Here is an 18,730-nt window from a genome sequence, read left to right as displayed (position 1 = left end):
CTGACCAAGTTCCATAACTCTATCTTGCATTAAGGCTGATTCATATCCCCTTTTCTACTTAGTCTCATGGTTAATGTTTACATGCAAGTTTTACATATCTCAATAACTATTAAAGATATTTATTTAAAACTTCACATATGCATTTAGGGTCATAATTGTAGGTCACTGACAAAGATCCATAATTCTATCTTGCATTTAGGCTGATTTTTCTCCCCTTTTTCAACTTAGAAATTCATGGTAAAGTTTTGTTTGTAAGCTGTTATCTCAATAACTACTGAAGGGTTTGTCACTTTGTGCCTTTTTTGGGACAATTTTATGCATTCATAATAATAAAGCAGTGATTTCTTGATAAAACATCTTAATAACAAGCCTTTGTACCTTGTCTGTCAAATTTATGTATTCATAGGTAATTAGTATTATTATATTCAATAAAACACCCTTGTGACATTACCTTCCGAATAGTCAAGCCAATACTGTATAATTAGACTCTCTCTAAGGCCTATAACATGAATTTATAAAAAAAAATTAGCCCTTTTGTGAACTTAAAAAATTTAACATTATCAAGGCTCTTTTACTATCAAGCACTTAGAATAGTCGAGCGTGCTGTCCTTCCGACAGCTCTTGTTCTAAATCAAATGAAAGGAAACGATTAAGCGGATGCGGCTGCTACGACATTATACTTTCACCAGCATTAAATTTTTCTTTCAGGAATATGTTTACTTATTTTTAGATCATTCGTGAGAAAGACAGCCTGATTAAAGTTTTGAAAGTGCATTTTGTGTTTCGTCAAAATAAATATGTATTTTTTAACACATTTCAAACTTATTTTTTCATATTCGGTATACCGGTATCTAAGACATTTGTCAAACTACAAGTGGCGTATTACACTAGAAGGAAGCTGGTAAAATAAGATATAGATACTTTTAAAGGGTTAACCAGCGCGGTGCTTTCGTGCTTTCAGTGCTTCGTTCACGAATTCGGCGTCACCTGGTAACACAGTATATAAACGATTTGAACCCCAACCGGATCTTGTGAGAAGATCTCAGCATCTAAACGTACAGTCAGGCGTAATGACACATTCACACCGTATTACCGGCGGCAGTGATGGCAGATATCTGAAAATTACCGATCGATACAGGTAGGTTATAAATTTGGTTGGTTTAATTATATTACACAAATACGGCCCATTTCATTTCTATAAAACTATTGTCCATTGAATGGAGATACTGTAAGGTAATTTTGGACTCGTTTTTTCCTGTTTTCAGACTATTTTGAGCAGGTTAAACGTGAAAGCCTTAGAAAAATCCGTGAAAATGTCTGTTTTCTGTTCAAAATATCTCAAGTTTTAAGTAAATGGCAGGATTTCCTGTTATCAATATAGACGTTCATCCATTGGGGTCACGCAAGCCAAATATCTACCCCGTGAGTCTTTTCTTGAAAGTTTTACAGACGCTCAATCTTGTCCGGTCGAAGAAAAAATGCTGCCGTTGTAGGCAGATACATATTATAAATGCTGCCGTCGATGGCAGAAATACCATGAAAGTGGCTAACATTCTGACAGAAAATCAAGTTCAATCTTTTATCAATTCCTCTTTTCTTTGCGTCCTTTTAGTCAGAATTGAGACGTTAAACTATCATTTCTAATATTTTCTCAAGATAGAAAAGTTATTAACCAATTACCCCATGAGCATCTTGTGAAAAATGGCTGTTTTCATTGAAAGGTCTCCCGTTACAAGTTCAAGTTGCTATAAAACTATACAAACTGCTTCAATACTAATCAAACTTGGCACAAATGTTGACTGGACCATTGCCTTTGTAACAACATGTTCAGTCTGAAATTTCCTGTTACCATAGCAACTAGGGGACAACTCAAAATTGCCAAAAATCACTATTTTGCGTTGATTTTTTCCATCAAAATTGATTTCAAAGTGCTGCCACTTCTCAATAAATTAAGAAAGAGTCAAATGCTTTTCAGCATTGGTTACACGTTACCTTATGATCGACCTGGGGCTATTTTTAGCCTCCCACAAGTCCAAAGTTTTTGGCGATGAGGGGGACTCAGCCCCCCCCCCTTCAAACCCCCCAAAACAGAAGGGGGCACATCCCTATTCTGGCAACCCCCTGATGTATCTTTTGGATAGGGGTGGGGGCCGCGCCGAAAAAGTGGTCAATTTTTTAAACAACATTTATCAAACAAAACAAGTGTTTGGGGGCCTAAATAAGGCATTTTTTTCACCATTTGAGAAAGCAAAAAAGGAGGGGGTGAAAAAGGCGTAGAAAGGCGTATATATCTGGTAATGGGTTAACAGAAAATGATGGAAAAAAAACGAAATTACCCAAAAACGCGTTTTTCCATGTTAAAACATGGCCTCACATATAATTTTGAAGAAAAATTGCTGTTTGTAGATTTTTTTGATTTTTTTTCATTAATGCGGTATGTGCATCGAAAAAAAGCTTATTAGCAACATGCAGTTACAATACAAAAAGTTATGATTTAGTACCCACAAAATTTCACTATAAATAGAGAAATGAACATGAAAAACTTCATTTTTCTATATTCATGCATGTGTGCTTGATCTGTTATGTCTGTCAGTTACATGCATACAATACTATATGTATCTTAAGTTTAGCAGCGCACTCCCTTTTTAAGACATAACGCCAATTGCATATTACAGGAAGTAACTTCTGTAAGTGGATATTCATTTGCTAGCATATGACATTAATTTTCTCGATGTAATAATGTTCATCGCTTTATGACAAATAAAGGCTGAAATTTACTTAATCGGCGCAGATTATAAATTATTAAATTGATGTAATAAAGGGGAGACTATTAACCTCGCAACTGGCATCAGTGTATCATAAAACAATGTATGTTAATGTAAAATGGAAATATAATATTATTGACAGTTCAAATATTTTCCTATATTATCAAGTTCTTGAAAAACACGACAACATGGATTCATTTCTTTAAATTTTCATGTTTGTAATAGCGTTGTAGTTTGCCTTTGAATTACATTTACTATGCTAAACTATTAACAACAGTTCCAACACCACGTGCTCCCATTTAACTATATATTTTTTCATTCATTTTAGTTGTAACCATGACAACTTATAAAGATGAACCTTTCGATGATTCATATCACAAGATGAAAATAAATCCTGTATTTATAGGAAAAAACTAGAATTTTTTTATTTGTTATATTCTTTTTCTCTTTTTTGACCTTTCAATTCATATGAACAGATCAAGCACACATGCATGAATATAGAAAAATGAAGTTTTTCATGTTCATTTCTCTATTTATAGTGAAATTTTGTCGTACTAAATCATCACTTTTTGTATTGTAACTGCATGTTGCTAAAAAGCTTTTTTTCGATGCACACACCGCATTAATAACTTTTCTATCTTGAGAAAATATTAGAAATGATAGTTTAACGTCTCAATTCTGACTAAAAGGACGCAAAGAAAAGAGGAATTGATAAAAGATTGAACTTGATTTTCTGTCAGAATGTTAGCCACTTTCGTGGTATTTCTGCCATCGACGGCAGCATTTATAATATGTATCTGCCTACAACGGCAGCATTTTTTCTTCGACGGGACAAGATTGAGCGTCTGTAAAACTTTCAAGAAAAGACTCACGGGGGTAGATATTTGGCTTGCGTGACCCAAATGGATGAACGTCTATATTGATAACAGCAAATCCTGCCATTTACTTAAAACTTGAGATATTTTGAACAGAAAACAGACATTTTCACGGATTTTTTCCAAAGGCTTTCACTTTTAACCTGCTCAAAATAGTCTTAAAACAGGAAAAAAACGAGTCCAAAATTACCTTACAGTATCTCCATCCAATGGACAATAGTTTTATAGCAATGATATGGGCCGTATTTGTGTAATATAATTAAACCAACCAAATTTATAACCTACCTGTACCGATCGGTAATTTTCAGATATCTGCCATCACTGCAGTGATCTGCCATCACTGCCGCCGGTAATACGGTGTGACATTAAACTATCAAAAATCGGCTTGAATTTAATATGTTACGGTATGTTAACATTTGAATCATATTAAGAAATAATTTATCTTTGCTTAAATATACACCCATAAACTTCTTCGTAAAATATATGCGCATAAAACGCTGTGCTCTTCGCCTCATGTTTTGTTTATGTCAACACACGCCGATTACACAAGCAAATGTATGCCTAAAATTGTTTTACTTCACTATAACTCATATCTGAATCTTTGATTTATTGTCTTAACCTCATGTTACCGGACAGACACTTGTGAAAATATCTTTGAATATTGATAAAACATAGTTAATAATAGAGGCGACATTTCTGATAACTGTACCCGTCTTGCTAAAACAATTTTAATGATCTGTACCCTACTTGTGTTTTCACTGAACCATTACTTGCGAGTCACTTTTGATGATTTTTATTGTGTTTTTGTCGTATGTTCCAAATTTTATTGTGCAGATTATGAAGTTATTGTGTCACAAGAGAAGGGTACATGTTTTACATGTAAGTAACTAAAACTGCATATGAATGGAGGAGCTTCGTCATGCTTTTACTGTCTACGAAAGTGGCTGTTTATACGAATCAGAAAGTCAATTATTTTTTGATAGGAATAATTAACTAACAAACCTCATCTTCACTTACCATTCATTTTTCTTTGGAAAGATATAAAGCTAAAATATTACATATGTACTATATTTTTTTTATATTTAGTTCTACGGCATTGTTGTTAGGTTATATAACGTCACGTATCAATAAACCTCGAAATATCATTACAAGATTTTTTTGCAGATTACTTATTTCAACATGTTGAAAGCTTTACACCTACCGTTGATTTCATTCTGCTTTTTTAAACACTGTTTTATATTCTCAGAAATTCATTGACTTTCTATTTCTGACATGTAAGTCAGTGTTTCAGCAATTGGTGTTATAAACTTCTTTTTTTCGTTTACGTTATTGGCTGTAACGCTCAATTTTTTAAGTAGGAAATTTTATTCTGATTATTATTTATTCTTATTTTCAAGTTGCAGTCTGGATGGCGAATAATTATGTGGTCAATGATGGCATTGAAATTCGTAGTCTTTACTGAACAGTATATGCAGTTGTATTCTTCCATGGTGATCCGAAAGAAAAATATACATAGCATTATATATTTTATTAAACAAATGATTAACAATATTATCGATCAGTTAAACCAATTCTCGGTAAATACCTTAGATCCCACCTTATATACTAAAATTCTATTACAATCATTTATATTTTCTGGCAATAATTGATACAAAATCGCAATGAACGTAAACTTTTTCTCCAATAAATCTTTAAAAATACTCACAAGTCAGGGTACAGATAAATTTCGTAAACTCACAAGTAGGGTTCACAATCACCAGCAAGTAACGTTCAGTTTACGGAAATGACCTCCTTGGTAAAACTCTTAAATTTATGTTCAAGATACAGCAATATGTTATGCATATGACTAAATTATCGTCTGTTATTGATTACTTTAGTTGTTCGATATCACAATTCAATGTTTAACTAAATCAACATTGGAATAAGACGGATTTTTGTTCGTGTTCAGTGTTGATCACCTGAAAGCTGTTCGTGAGTTTCGATTATTTTATAGCCTTCGTGCTAATGTTTATGTTTTGCATAACTTAGACGTTTAATAAAGTTACTCTATAATAATATAAATATAGATTTACTAACCTAACGTCCATCAGTATCAATATAAATACCAATATCGTAAGCAAGTGTAGTGGCAGAATATGGCTGACACTAAAATCTTCTCACAAGATCCGGTTGGGGTTCAAATCGTTTATATACTGTGGGTAAAAATGACCTCAATTACGTTTTATCTTCTTAATTAAGTTTAATATAACGCGAGTAGGTTGGCAAAGTACACCGAATATCAAAAATGTACGTTATTGTATTTAAAGCAGCACGCCTCCAAATTCATGCTTATTTTCATGAAAGTTTTTGAAATGAATTTAATAGTAAAATATTTCGAGTTGATCAAATAAAGCAATTTACATATTGCAATCGCACTCACAATCCAAGAAAATTACCAAAAGATTGGTCAACATATGCATAAACAGCCTTACTGCGTTAGTAACGCCGTAAAAATAGTTTGATTAAATACTGAAAAATCAGTCTTAAATCGTACAGAACATAAAATATAACTTGGATCTTAAATGTTTTCTTTTCTAAAAATTAAAGTACAGTTTTCTCAATTTTGAATTTCTTGATATATTTTGGATCATCCGGAGGCGTGAAGCGTTAAAGATATCATTGAAACAAAAAGTCGCCATGAATACGCTAGTTAGGTTGTCATTCTCACGAATGATCTTGAAAAATAAACATTTTCATGGAAATATTTTTGATGATGTTTAAAGTATAATGTCTCAGCCACCGTATGTGCTAGTTCATTTCTTTCAATAAAAAATATCGGTCCATTTACTTATCGCGGTGCTCGTTTCAGCCACTGAGAAAACACAATTCTGCGTTACTTTTGCACAATTCCTGCGTTATTTGCACATTCCTGCGTTACTGGATATACACGGTGCTTATTGACTGAATTATTAAAAAGTAGTTTTTGTGTCGCCACTACGGATAAGAGGCGATATATAGGGATCACTTCTCCGTCGTCTGTCGTCCATCAGTCTGTCTGTCCCTCTGTCCGTCCGTCACAAAACTTGTCCTGACTTCTCCTCAGAAACTACTGGTGCAATTTTATCCAAACTTTACAGGAATGATCAGTAGCAAGTCTAGTCGTGCATATCGTTAGCATTTTCTGGTGTCAGAGTAATGGCCCTTTAATAATTTTTATTTCTTAAAGTTTTGTCTGGACTACTCCTCTTATACCACTAATGCAATTTCAGAGAAACTTTACAAGATTGAGCTGTAGCTCAAATACTTGTGCATATTACACATGCTTTACGAATTGAATAATTTTTGGCTAAGTTATGGTCCTTGATTAAATGAAAAGGGTGTTAATAAAGTTTGTCCGAATATTACTCTTATACCATTAATGCAATTTCAATGGCACTTTACAGGATTGATTAGTAGGTCAAGTATTTGTTTATTAGACATAAGTTTTTCGCTTGAATGATTTTTGGCTGAGTTATTGCCCTGGAATAAAAAAAGGTGTTTTTTGTGTTGCTAGCAACACAGAAGTTTGTTTGGACTACTACTCAGAAACAACTGGTGCAATTTCATCAAAACTTTAGGTGAATGACCAATACCATGTTACGCTGTGCATCTCATCAATATTTTTCCACAGTATGTAAACCAATTGTATACCCACTGACATGGATGTACCGTTTAAGATTGTAATTTATTGTGACCAGTTTAACTGTAAATAATGACAGCAAGAGCTAGAATTGTTTCATTTATCACCATCCTCTTACATTCGATTTAGATGTGCTTTTCGTAAAATCAGCGGAACTCACTGATTAAAAATAAGAAATGTTCAAAATTGCCTGTGTGTAAATGCAGTTTTTTCTCGTAGTGTTGTAAAAAATGGAAAAACGACTGCAAACAAATCTTTGCTTAAGTATTATAACTTGCAATTAATAAACCTCCCGGGACAGGATAACTGACATTTACCAAGATATAATACGAAATGTAAGGCAAGTGTCTCTTCTAAACTGTATGACTTACTGCATAAATAAAAGTTATCATCTGTATCTGCTTTGTATACCCCTATTTATTTTGGGTTTACAAGGTCAAAGGTCACAGGGACCTCGAATGTAAGAATGGTTTCCGCCGCTCATTATCACGAAAGCTATTTATCACAAAGTCTTCATGATTTCACATGTTGATTGGTCATATTTAGTAGATGACCATTATTGATTTTGGGGTCACTAGGTCAAAGGTCAAGGTCACAGGTGCCTTAAATGTTAGAATGGTTTCCGCTCATTGTCTTGAAAACTATGTATCACATAATATTTCAAATATTGATTTGTCATAATGGAGTGACTAGTTCAAAGGTCAAGGTCTTTATATTTCACGTATTGATTAGTTATAACTAGTAGGTCATTATTTTTTTGTTCTTTCCATAACTGAACACTTTCATGTACTTATTTATGAGAAAGGGGGGCGGGGCATATGTGTTGTTCGACATTTCTTGTTGGCGACGCCGGTGAGCGGCGTCGTCTTTTATGGAATGCTTTTTATTTTGGCCTATGGAAGGAGCTGTTATTATTAGCAGTTAATGTCATGTTGTGTTAATTAGTTTTATTTTGATTCGTAAAAATCAAGTAAACAAATATGTTGTTATATTTGTATTCAATAACTTTATGTAAAAAGCATGTGCATTGTGGTATTATTTTCAGGAAATTGCAGGCTAAGTTTAACAGCTTGTCCCTTAGTTTTATTGACAATACTAAAACCCGGATTTCGAAAATCGTTGTGGTCTACATTGATGCCGTATCCATTCATCATTCATTTATATATTTTCAAAATTTTCCTACAAGAGGAAAGTTCACCTGCAAATGAGTATAACGATAGGTAATTAACTGTTGTTAACGATTATCCTATTGATTTTATCCATGTTACGTTTATCTGTTGCACAGAATGGTTGTTTTTACAAAGTGTACCAGTATCCGGATGTTGAAAGCTATCCGATTTTCTGCAATTACTGCTGTCACATGGCCAACTATTTTTTATGAATACTTTACCATCAATTTGCATGGCTTATTAAAACTGAGGCTGCAACATTTCATAATTTTGCTGTTTAGGGTGTTCTCTTGTGTTTCAGGTTTTCTTTATTTTAAGGGGAAGTAACTCATGTTTACTAAATTATTTGTTTTTTCTGTCTATCTTAGGTATTACTTACTAAAATTTACCAGTTGTAAGGTCATCAAAAGCATGTTAATGTAAGGATTTCATATTTATTTAATAGAACTGTAAATTATTAATGTTATGTGCATCTTAGTATATTGATATGATGAGACTTATAACATTTCTGAATTTAAAGAGTTACAGTTATGTCATTATTATTAAAGGGATGAAAATTCATTTAAAGTTATAAATGATAATACATGTATTGATTGAAAATGTCCTTAAACTTGGATAAAGCAATATAATTAATAAAGTCACCAAAAAATCATATTCTGAATAGTTATTCCAACTTTTTTCTAACATGTGCATAGTTTGAAAAGGACAGCTTCTGTCTAATCTATTTGTAATGGAGGGACACCGGTCTCAACCTCCAGGTCTCCTGAGTCAACCCGACAACAGACTTTTCATAGAGTAGATTGTTTCTTGCCTTGAATAAATTTGTGCACTAAATTTTATAGTGGGTGATTTGTGCCACATGAAAACCAACATAGTACAAAAAGTAACCGGTCGCCAGATGAAAACATGAAAATACAATCTACCACAAAGTTGTTCGTTTTTTTGCATTTTCATGTTTTCGCCCGGTGCATAAAATTTCTTATTATAGACAAAAGGTTAGTTTTTTATTTGTACAAAAAATAGATATATAGATATTGTACATGTATTAGCACAGTTATGTTCACTCTCAAATTGACCTGTTATAAATAATGGCACAACCAATAACTGTCTAAGCCCTTTTAGTAAAAATAATTATACAATAATACTTAAATTGTTACTTTAATTAAGACTATGAGTATGTAAGGTTTTTTTCTTATTTATTAATTAAGAATACATTATCTGTTAATTTAAAAATCTACAAGTATCTGTCACGGTTTAGAACTGTTCACTATTTAGGGGAGAAAATGTGTAAGCGGCCAGATAGCTTAATCGCTACAGCTTCGGTACATTAGTCTGTGGGTCACAGGTTCGAGTTCTGGTCAAGCTGAAAGGTTTTCTCATCCTGTGACTGCATATAAGCATGAGTTCAATTTATTATGCTCGGTAAACATAAGAAATTCAAGGACACAAATCAATATAGTGGGGAAATATGTTGTGGTTTAGAACTGTTTCATTATTAAAGAGAAAATGTGTAGCCAGCCGGATAGCTCAGTTGGTCTTCTGAAAGTCATGGGTTCGAGTCATGGTCAGGCAGTTCCAGTCAGGGTTTAGAAGTGGTTTTTCAAGTGACATGTGTTTGATTCATTTAACAGATTGCATTAAATTTGAAATGGACAAAGGCAACATTGCATGATACTTTTAGATATACAAAGGGCATTTGATACAGTTGATCACACTATACTGCACATGAAGAAGTTCTTTTTCTTCTTCTTCATGAAACTTCAAGCATCTGCCATATGTAATGACATTCTTACATGGTTTAAGTCTTATATCTGATAGACAGCAGCTGGTGGATGTGGCTGGTACTCATTCTACTACTGCTCTGAGTACCTATGGTGTCCCCCTGATGTTCATTTTAGGTCCTCTTTTATGTCTTATATATGTCAATGACATGTCTGCAAACCTAAGCAATAAGCTTTTATTATATGCACAGGCACGAGTATCAGACCTGGGAAGAAAAAATATGACCAGATTGAAAAATAAACCTGTGTTCATCTTAAAAAGTGTCCAAAAAAAACAAACAAACTATGTAAATAATGACCCCCTTTAAAAATATACTTTCAGTTAATAGTATATTTTTAAAGGGGGTCATTAATTACATTTTCTTTTTGGTTTTTATGATCAAAGTTTTTTTTATCAATCTGGTCATATTTTTCTTCCCAGGTCCGATACTCGTGCCTGTGATTATATGCTGATGACTCAGGTATCCTTGTATCTGGTAAAATAAATCTGAAGAAATTCTTTCTTATAGCATGAGTCTTATAAGATTGCTTAATTGACTATAAATTGTCTTTGCATCTTGGCAAGACAGAGTCTATTCTTTTTGGTTTAAGTTTCAACTTAAACTGGGCCTAGCCTCCAGGTCACATGTAATGGTACTGCAATAAAGTACACATCTTTTGTTAAGTATTTAGGTGCAAACCTGGATCAAATTCTTTTGGCGTCGCCCTTTGATGCTTTGCATCAATGCTTTTCTTGTTTTAGACTTTACGTTTACGTTTTCCGTACCACCTCAGATAATCCATCGTCATATGACTTTGCACACTTGCTCACCATCATAATCTCAACCTGTGTACAGGAGGTCACTGTATCAAGCTTGCTTAGTCGAGCACGCTGCCTTGCTGTAAAAAGGCCAATGACACGCATGAGGACGTTGTGGCCGAAGCCACGCACTGTTGCATCATGGATAGTTGTCGTATTGTTGTTTCGTGGTATTTATCCTACATACGCCTCGGACCTCGATAGTGTTCAAATAGTAATGCCCTTTATATATGGCAATGGAAAAGGAATTACTGTATGTCTGTTTTCTTATTTGCATTTTCATCTTGTGCCATGTGTTTAAGGATTATCGCTTCTTTTGATATTCAAAAGTACCTCTTTATATTGATTTTGATATGTTTATAAATAAACAAAACTTCTTCAAGCTTTAATAAAATCAAATTGCGTTAATAGCAAATTATAATCATGCTTTTATGTGTTTCAAATCAACTTTTTAAATCAATCTATATTTAGATATTCCCATGCTGCAATGTACCAAAGTAGCATAGCAAATGTATTGTGTGTCTTATTGATTGAATTATTGAATTTTCTTTTTCATATATATCTATAAATCGCAATTTCAATTTCGCAATCGAAATATCAGCTGTACGCCTTTTTTATGTATTCTTTGTAATCAATATATTCATATATATGTAAGAGCTATGGTAAAATTTGAAACAGGTTTACAACAACAACAAAAACAAAGAACAAAAACAAACAAACCAAACGAACAAACAAAAACATAAAATATATTATACAAGACATATTAGTTCAGGTTAGCCTGGGTTCCGGTCTGTCGATTTTTTATGTGCTTCTGTTTGGCAAATCGACACTATCAAATGCACGAACGAGTATGAAATAGCGCGTATGTTATGAATAAGCAAATAAATAGGCCTGATTCCAAGGCTAAGTTCAGGTTAGCCTTTGCAGAAAGGCCAGCCGCAAATCTCGCCAGTCTGACCTGGCGCTATAGGCCTACTGCTTGTACTTGTTACTGAAAACCCCTGCACTATGAATGGACTGTTCCAAATTAAAAAAGCAGGGTCTGTCTATTACATTAGTTCTTATTCCTACTCCCTGTTTGTCTGTTACTACAAGAACATTTTTTTCTATGTAAAGCACATATCAGGGCTTTCAATTAGATTTCTATTTGAAAAACCCTGCACATGTATACAAATACAGACACTCGTGCAATAATTTATTGATACATTTTTATTTTTAATCCAAACAAAATTATAATACATTTAAAACTGGTCTAGTCCCAGAGTATTTTGGTTTGCAAACAACAGATACGTCTACTTTCCGAAACAGTACATTTATTACTCAGTCAATATTTAAAAGATTAAGTATATCAGCACCTTGGTTGAACCTATACTTTTCATTGGTGCCAAGGTCATCTATGCTAAAAATAGATGTCTTCTTCCTTCCCTATCGCATTTTCTTATATTGGCCAAGATCTTTGACATATTGTAACCTTTGTGTTGAGTTAAAGGTCATAAGATTTCAGGTCGAAAAGATGAAATTCTGCTTCTCTTAAAATCAGCACAAGGTCATGTGATGTGCCTCCTGTGAGAGATTCTTGTAGTATCCAGTAGGTCAATTGCCATGATAATGATTACTCTTTCCATGGTAATGATTACACTTGTCATGATAATGATTTCAATTTCCATGGTAATAAATACACTTTCCGTGATAAAGAATTATTATTATTATTATTTTATTATATACCACATTTCTATAGCACTCTTTTCATAAATAATAAATGTTCAAGAGTGCTTTACATAAATCCGATAAAACATAATCATATATATATATAAGACATAATGTACAACATTAATTAAGTAAACCTATTAAACAATAATGATAATCTAAAACCAGTAAAGGATGGTAAGAAATACAGACACATTTAGTTTAAAATCAAGGCACAATTAAAATTAACACTGATAATATAGCAAAAATAGTACATGTATGATGATTTATGAACTAACGTCCATAGAACTTTATGAAATAATGTGTTTTGAGAGCTCTCTTAAAACATGGCAAGGTATTACAGTCTCTTATGTCAGGTGGTAACGCGTTCCATAATTTCGCTGCGGCTGTCTGGAAGCACCTGTCACCATATCTAACTGTCCGAGATTTAGGCACAACTAATGTCATTGAGTTATTCTGGGACCTCAGATTTCTGACTGGGATGTACACGTCTATCATGTCTTTAATATAGGCTGGTGATTGGTCGATGAGGGATTTATATGTATAAATCAAAATTTTATATTCGACCCGATACTCTACCGGAAGCCAATGAAGTTCACGTAAGATAGGTGTTATGTGGTCATATTTGAGTGTTTTGGTCACAATTCTAGCTGCTGTATTTTGAACATGTTGTAACTTGGTCATTGACTGCTTAGAGACTCCATATAACAGTGCATTACAGTAGTCTAACCTAGAAGTAACAAGTGAATTTACTAGAGATTTTGCCTTGCTTTAACAAGTAAAGGACAGGGTTCTGCATGTGACCGATTTGTTTAATTGTGCATAACAGTTCCTAACAGACATTTTTTTACATGTTGTTCCATCCCCATTCCGAATGTTTTTTCGAGTCCAAGAAAATGCACCAAGATTGCGCACACTTAGATGATTGGCTAATTCGAAACCGTCGACTGTTACTGTAAATCTGAAACAGGTTGTGCGTTTAATGTTTCAGATGAAGAAGATGAATCAACTCTGTTTTATCGCCGTTTAGCTTCAGCATGTTGGCATTCATCCAACTCACAATATCTTCAAGACATCTTTCAATACGGTTTATATTCTCTTGAATTGAAATATTAGTCACTGGTTTGAAGGATAGATAGAGTTGTGAGTCATCTGCGAAGAAATGGTTGTTTAGATCATGTTTACGGCAGATTTCTCCGACAGGTTTCGTATACATCACATAGCTCTTTGGTCCCAGGACAGACCCTTGAGGTACACTGTACTCCATGTGGACTGGCTGTGATAGTTTGTTGTTTATGCATACAGTCTGGTATCGGTCGGTCAGGTATGACGTCATCCATGCGAGTGGCTTGCCTGTAATTCCAAAGTGTCGTTCAAGGCGGCGAAGGAGCGTTCCGTGATCAATTGTATCAAAAGCAGCAGACAAATCAAGCATCACAAGAATAGTCACATTGTTATTATCCAAAGATCGTAGAATGTCATTTTGAACTTTTAACAATGCAGTCTCGGGCGAATGGAACTTGCGATAAGCAGATTGGTTGACCTCGTGTAGATTATTTGTCTTCAGATGGCTCTCAAGTCGTACGTCAACGACCTTTTCCAAGATTTTAGACAGGAATGGCAAGTTAGACACAGGCCTATAGTTTTTCAGTTCGTTAGGATCTAGATTTGGTTTCTTTAGAAGTGGTCTTATTCGTGAGTGTTTGAACATTTTTGGTACATAAGCAGCATCCAAGGACACGTTTATAAAACTGGTTATCACTGGTGTTAGTTCATCTATGCATTCTTTTAACAGCCATGTTGGAATGGGATCTAACTCACAGGATTTGGTGGCTGATTTTGTAATCAATGCTTTCACTTCCTGCTCTGTGGTTGGAGCAAACACAGTATATTTGACACCCGTATATGCAGATTCCATATCTACATTATCAGGTACCGATTGTGTTTGAGAACGTATGTTATTCCTTATTGTTTCAATCTTTCCAATAAAGAAGTCACTGAATTTCTGGGCAAGGCGCTCTGAAGATGAATCAAATGGTAGAATCACTTCATTTGTATCTCCAAGTAGACCTTTGGTAATCTTAGATAGACTTTTATGATCATTGCCACAAGACTCTATTTTACTTGTATAGTATTCTACACGAGCTTGTTTTAACATCTTGTTCACACTAGAACAGTGTGTTCTGTAGATCTGATGGTCTATTGTAAGTTTAGTTTCACGCCATTTCCGTTCCAGTTTACGTTTTTCATGTTTGACTTCGTGGAGTTGCTCAGTATACCACGGACAAGCAGGTCTCAATGAAATAGTCTTGTTAATCATCGGAGCATGTTTATCCAAAATAGAGGTTAGACTGTCTGAATACTCCATCATAAAACCATCTATGTCAGAAGGGATACACTCTTTGTTGAAGAATTCCATTTTCCGTATGTCATCTCGAAAAGAATCAATGTCAATTGCGCGAAGTTTTCTGTAAGAAACCAATTTCCGTACCGGTGCAGGTTTTGAGGTTTTGACATCAAATGTAACAGCAAAATGGTCACGTAAGATATTTCCACTAGAATCAGAGAGTCCAGGATCTACGACCTCTATGTTTGATACAATGTTGTCTGTTTCCCTTGATATCACTACGTCCAATGTATGACCTGCAACATGGGTTGGTTCTTGTACATGCTGATGCATACCACATGCATCAAGGTTACTTGTAAATTTTCTCGTATCGTTGTTGTCTGGTATATCTAGATGAAGGTTCAGATCGCCTACTATGATTGCAGAATTGTCAACTGTAGCGTACTTAGTTAAGAAAAGGGGCCACTCATGATCAAGGAAAGTGTTTGTATTCAAGCCGTTCTGTTTTAGAAGGAGGTGGTCTGTATATTACCGCTAGCCTCATAGAGTACCGCCCAATAACTACATTACAGTCCATGAACTCAAATTGTGAGAATTCCTTGCTTTGACTTGACGACTCAGTGGTGACTTGTATAGAAGCTTTATGGATGATAGCTACACCACCACCTCGCCTTACCAGCACGCGGGACATGTTTCATTTTGTGGTAAGGAGGTACAAAATATGATAAACAAGTTCACTGATACACACCTTATCAACGGAACTACCTAGCCAGGTTTCAGTTATGGCACATATATCAAACTCATTGGAGAGAATAAAGTCACATATGGATAGGGTTTTGTTTTTTCACTGAGCGTGTGTTCATTAAACATATTTTTATGTTTGTTTGGCCTTTTACTGTTGTATTGTGTTCAAGATTTACCCGGATTAAGTTTTTCACATTGCACATGCTGAGTGATTTTTCTATACGTCTTCTCTGATTAACTTTTGTTATTTCTTGGGGAAGTAACTGTAAATTGTCAACATTCACACAATTGTTACTCGTACAAATCAGATAGCCTCGTGTTTCGGTGCTCTTTCTATTACTTAGCTGTTTTTTTAACAAATTTTCACGTCTATTATCAATAAAATTACTCTTTCCATGGTAATGATTACATTGATTTCATTGAATCAAATGATATTTTATCATCTCATTTATGTGATATTTGTAATTGTATACTTGGCAGTGGGCATTTTCCAGATAGTTGGACCTCTTCATAAAAAGGGGGATCAAAATAATGTATATAACTACCGAGGCATAACTTTAGTTGTATCATAGTTTGGGGACCTTTCTGTTAAAAATGTGTCAGAGTTAAATCGTATACATATACATGCACAGTGCTTTAATTGGAGTGCAGGTATTAGTTACCCGCACTCTAGAGCATGCCCATTGATTGGCTCATTCTTGCTGCGGTTTACTTATTGTGACGCCAGAGAAAGGTAAAGCGACAGAAATATCATATTCAGATACTCGTTCATTGGTTGTTTTTTCTGGGGTTTCATATTGTGACAACAGGGAACGTGTTTTTATGTTTGACTATGATACAAAAGAGAAAGAACACCAAAACACTCGGCAATCTGATTAATACTCGGGGGCTACGCCCCCTCGTACAAATCAGATAGCCTCGTGTTTCGGTGCTCTTTCTATTACTTAGCTGTTTTTTACAAATTTTCACGTCTATTATCAATAAAAGAATTATAAACTATTGTGAGGAAAATTGCATACTGTCAGACGCACAGTTTGGTGTCAACTATTGATGCTTTATTTGTTTTATCTTCTATTGTTCAAAATAATGTTAACCATAACAAACGTTTATATTGTGTATTTGTTGATTTTAAAAAAAAACCTTTGATTGTGTGTATCGGAAAGCATTGTGGATTAAATTGCATAGGGTAAATTATTGCCTATTGTTAGGGATATGTATCATGTGTAAAGGTATGTAATACCTATTCAGATTTCTTTTTTTTAAGACAAGGGGCGGTAATTTCCCCGGTTTTATTTTCTCTTTTTATAGACGATTTTGAACTTTTTTTTACAACAAGACGTCAATTGTGGTTTAGAAATTAATGAAATTCTACTAATTTTAATGTCATTTGCAGATGATATGACTATACTTGGAAATTCACCAGATGAAATATGTAAAAGTTTAAATTTATTATGTGAATATTGTGATAGATGGGGCCTTGAAGTTAACATTGATAAAACAAAAGTTATGGTTTTCAGAAAAAGAGGAGGGTTATTGCCTTCCGAGGAATTTTTTTACAAAGGCCATAAGTTACATGTTGTAAATGATTTTAACTATTTAGGAACTGTTTTCAATTATACAGGTAATTTTGCACTCAATCAAGAATAACTCGTTGGCAAAGCATTGAAAGCTCTTAATGTGTTGTTAATAAAATGTAATAAATATAGACTGAACCCAACTTGCTTTGTCAACTATTTGATTCATTTGTAGGTTCAATATTAAACTATGCGTCTGAAATTTGGGGCTACGGTAAATCTAAAGAAATAGAAAGGGTTCATTTGAAATTTTGTAAAAAGATATAAATGTTAATATAAGAACGTCTAATGCAGCTGTATATGGAGAGTTAGCACGTTATCCATTATATATATTAAGACATGTTAAAATTCTGAAATTCTGGTTTCGAATTATTAAAACAGATAAAGTTATTCTTAAGGAAGTTTATAATATAAGTCTAAATTATTGTAATAATAGTAAAACAAACTTGGTAACAAAAGTTAAGAAATTGTTAAACGAAAGTGGTTTTAATTATATCTGGAATAACCCAGAATCTGTTTATGTAAATCTATTTATACCTATGTTAAAACAGAGGCTTATAGACACTTTTGTCCAAATCTGACATGTTGATAAGGAAAACAATAACGTTTTAGATTTGTATACAAATGTTAAACACAATTTTACATATGAACTGTACTTAGACATTTTGCCAAGCAATTTGAGATTTTTTATTAGTAAAATCAGAATGTCTTCTCATCCTTTATTTATTCATACTGGCAGGTTTGGAAATAATAGGTTACTAGGAATGAAAGTTAATGCGTTTATTGTAACATGCACGATCTGGAAGATGAATATCATTTTATTATCATTTGTCCATGTTAAGGTGAGCTTAGAATAATAATATCTGTCATATTTTGCGGTTCGGATCGGAATATCCGTCCCGAGGTGACCCGCCCATTGGGCGGAAACGAGGCTTGCCGAGTTACCGCCCATGGGCGGGTGACCGAGGGACGGATATTCCGATCCGAACCGCAAACATATGTCAGATATTTTTTCTTGCATATTCTACCATATTCCATTATATTTTAAATTCTTTATCTTTATTTTCAATGAAAATTTATATCATTACAACCGTAACTACTTTCATTCAACAGCGTATGAATTACAAAATCATTCATAACGGTAAAATGACGTCATCTTTATCGTGCCATTGTACAGCACGCGACTCATCTGGAACCCCCCATGCCAGATGAAATTTCCGGCATGGGTAAAACTAACGGAAACGCCAGTCTGATATGCAAGAAAAACATATATTAAACCTTATTTCTACGTTAGACCTAGCGTTCATAAGT

General features: G+C 34.0%; 1 protein-coding gene across 1 annotated transcript; it reads right to left on the bottom strand.

Moving 5' to 3' along the window:
- Positions 1 to 10,999: 10,999 nt before the first annotated feature.
- LOC132716952 (uncharacterized) lies at positions 11,000 to 15,792 on the bottom strand. The gene is made up of 3 exons (XM_060700295.1): positions 15,672 to 15,792; positions 14,279 to 15,514; positions 11,000 to 11,127 (listed from the first exon to the last, which is right to left on the bottom strand). The coding sequence occupies exons 1-3, from the start codon at positions 15,790 to 15,792 to the stop codon at positions 11,000 to 11,002; spliced, it is 1,485 nt and encodes a 494-aa protein (XP_060556278.1).
- Between the last annotated feature and the right edge of the window lie 2,938 nt (positions 15,793 to 18,730).

This window comes from Ruditapes philippinarum, unplaced genomic scaffold (genome assembly GCF_026571515.1).
Source record: "Ruditapes philippinarum isolate M1 unplaced genomic scaffold, ASM2657151v2 ctg2142_1_1_1_1, whole genome shotgun sequence".
NCBI classification, from domain to species: domain Eukaryota; kingdom Metazoa; phylum Mollusca; class Bivalvia; order Venerida; family Veneridae; genus Ruditapes; species Ruditapes philippinarum.
The sequence above is the reverse complement of the archived record's forward strand: the minus strand, read 5'-3'. Positions and strand labels throughout refer to the sequence as shown.

Bases quoted from the DNA above. Each gene is read 5' to 3' on its own strand.
- LOC132716952 (XM_060700295.1), bottom strand. From the start codon at position 15,792: ATGTCCCGCGTGCTGGTAAGGCGAGGTGGTGGTGTAGCTATCATCCAT. The intron at 15,515-15,671 runs GTAATGTAGTTA...CTGCAATCATAG, and splicing joins ACAATTTGAGTTCATGGACT to TAGGCGATCTGAACCTTCAT. The intron at 11,128-14,278 runs GCAAGTTCCATT...GCCTTTTTACAG, and splicing joins GGTCAACCAATCTGCTTATC to CAAGGCAGCGTGCTCGACTA.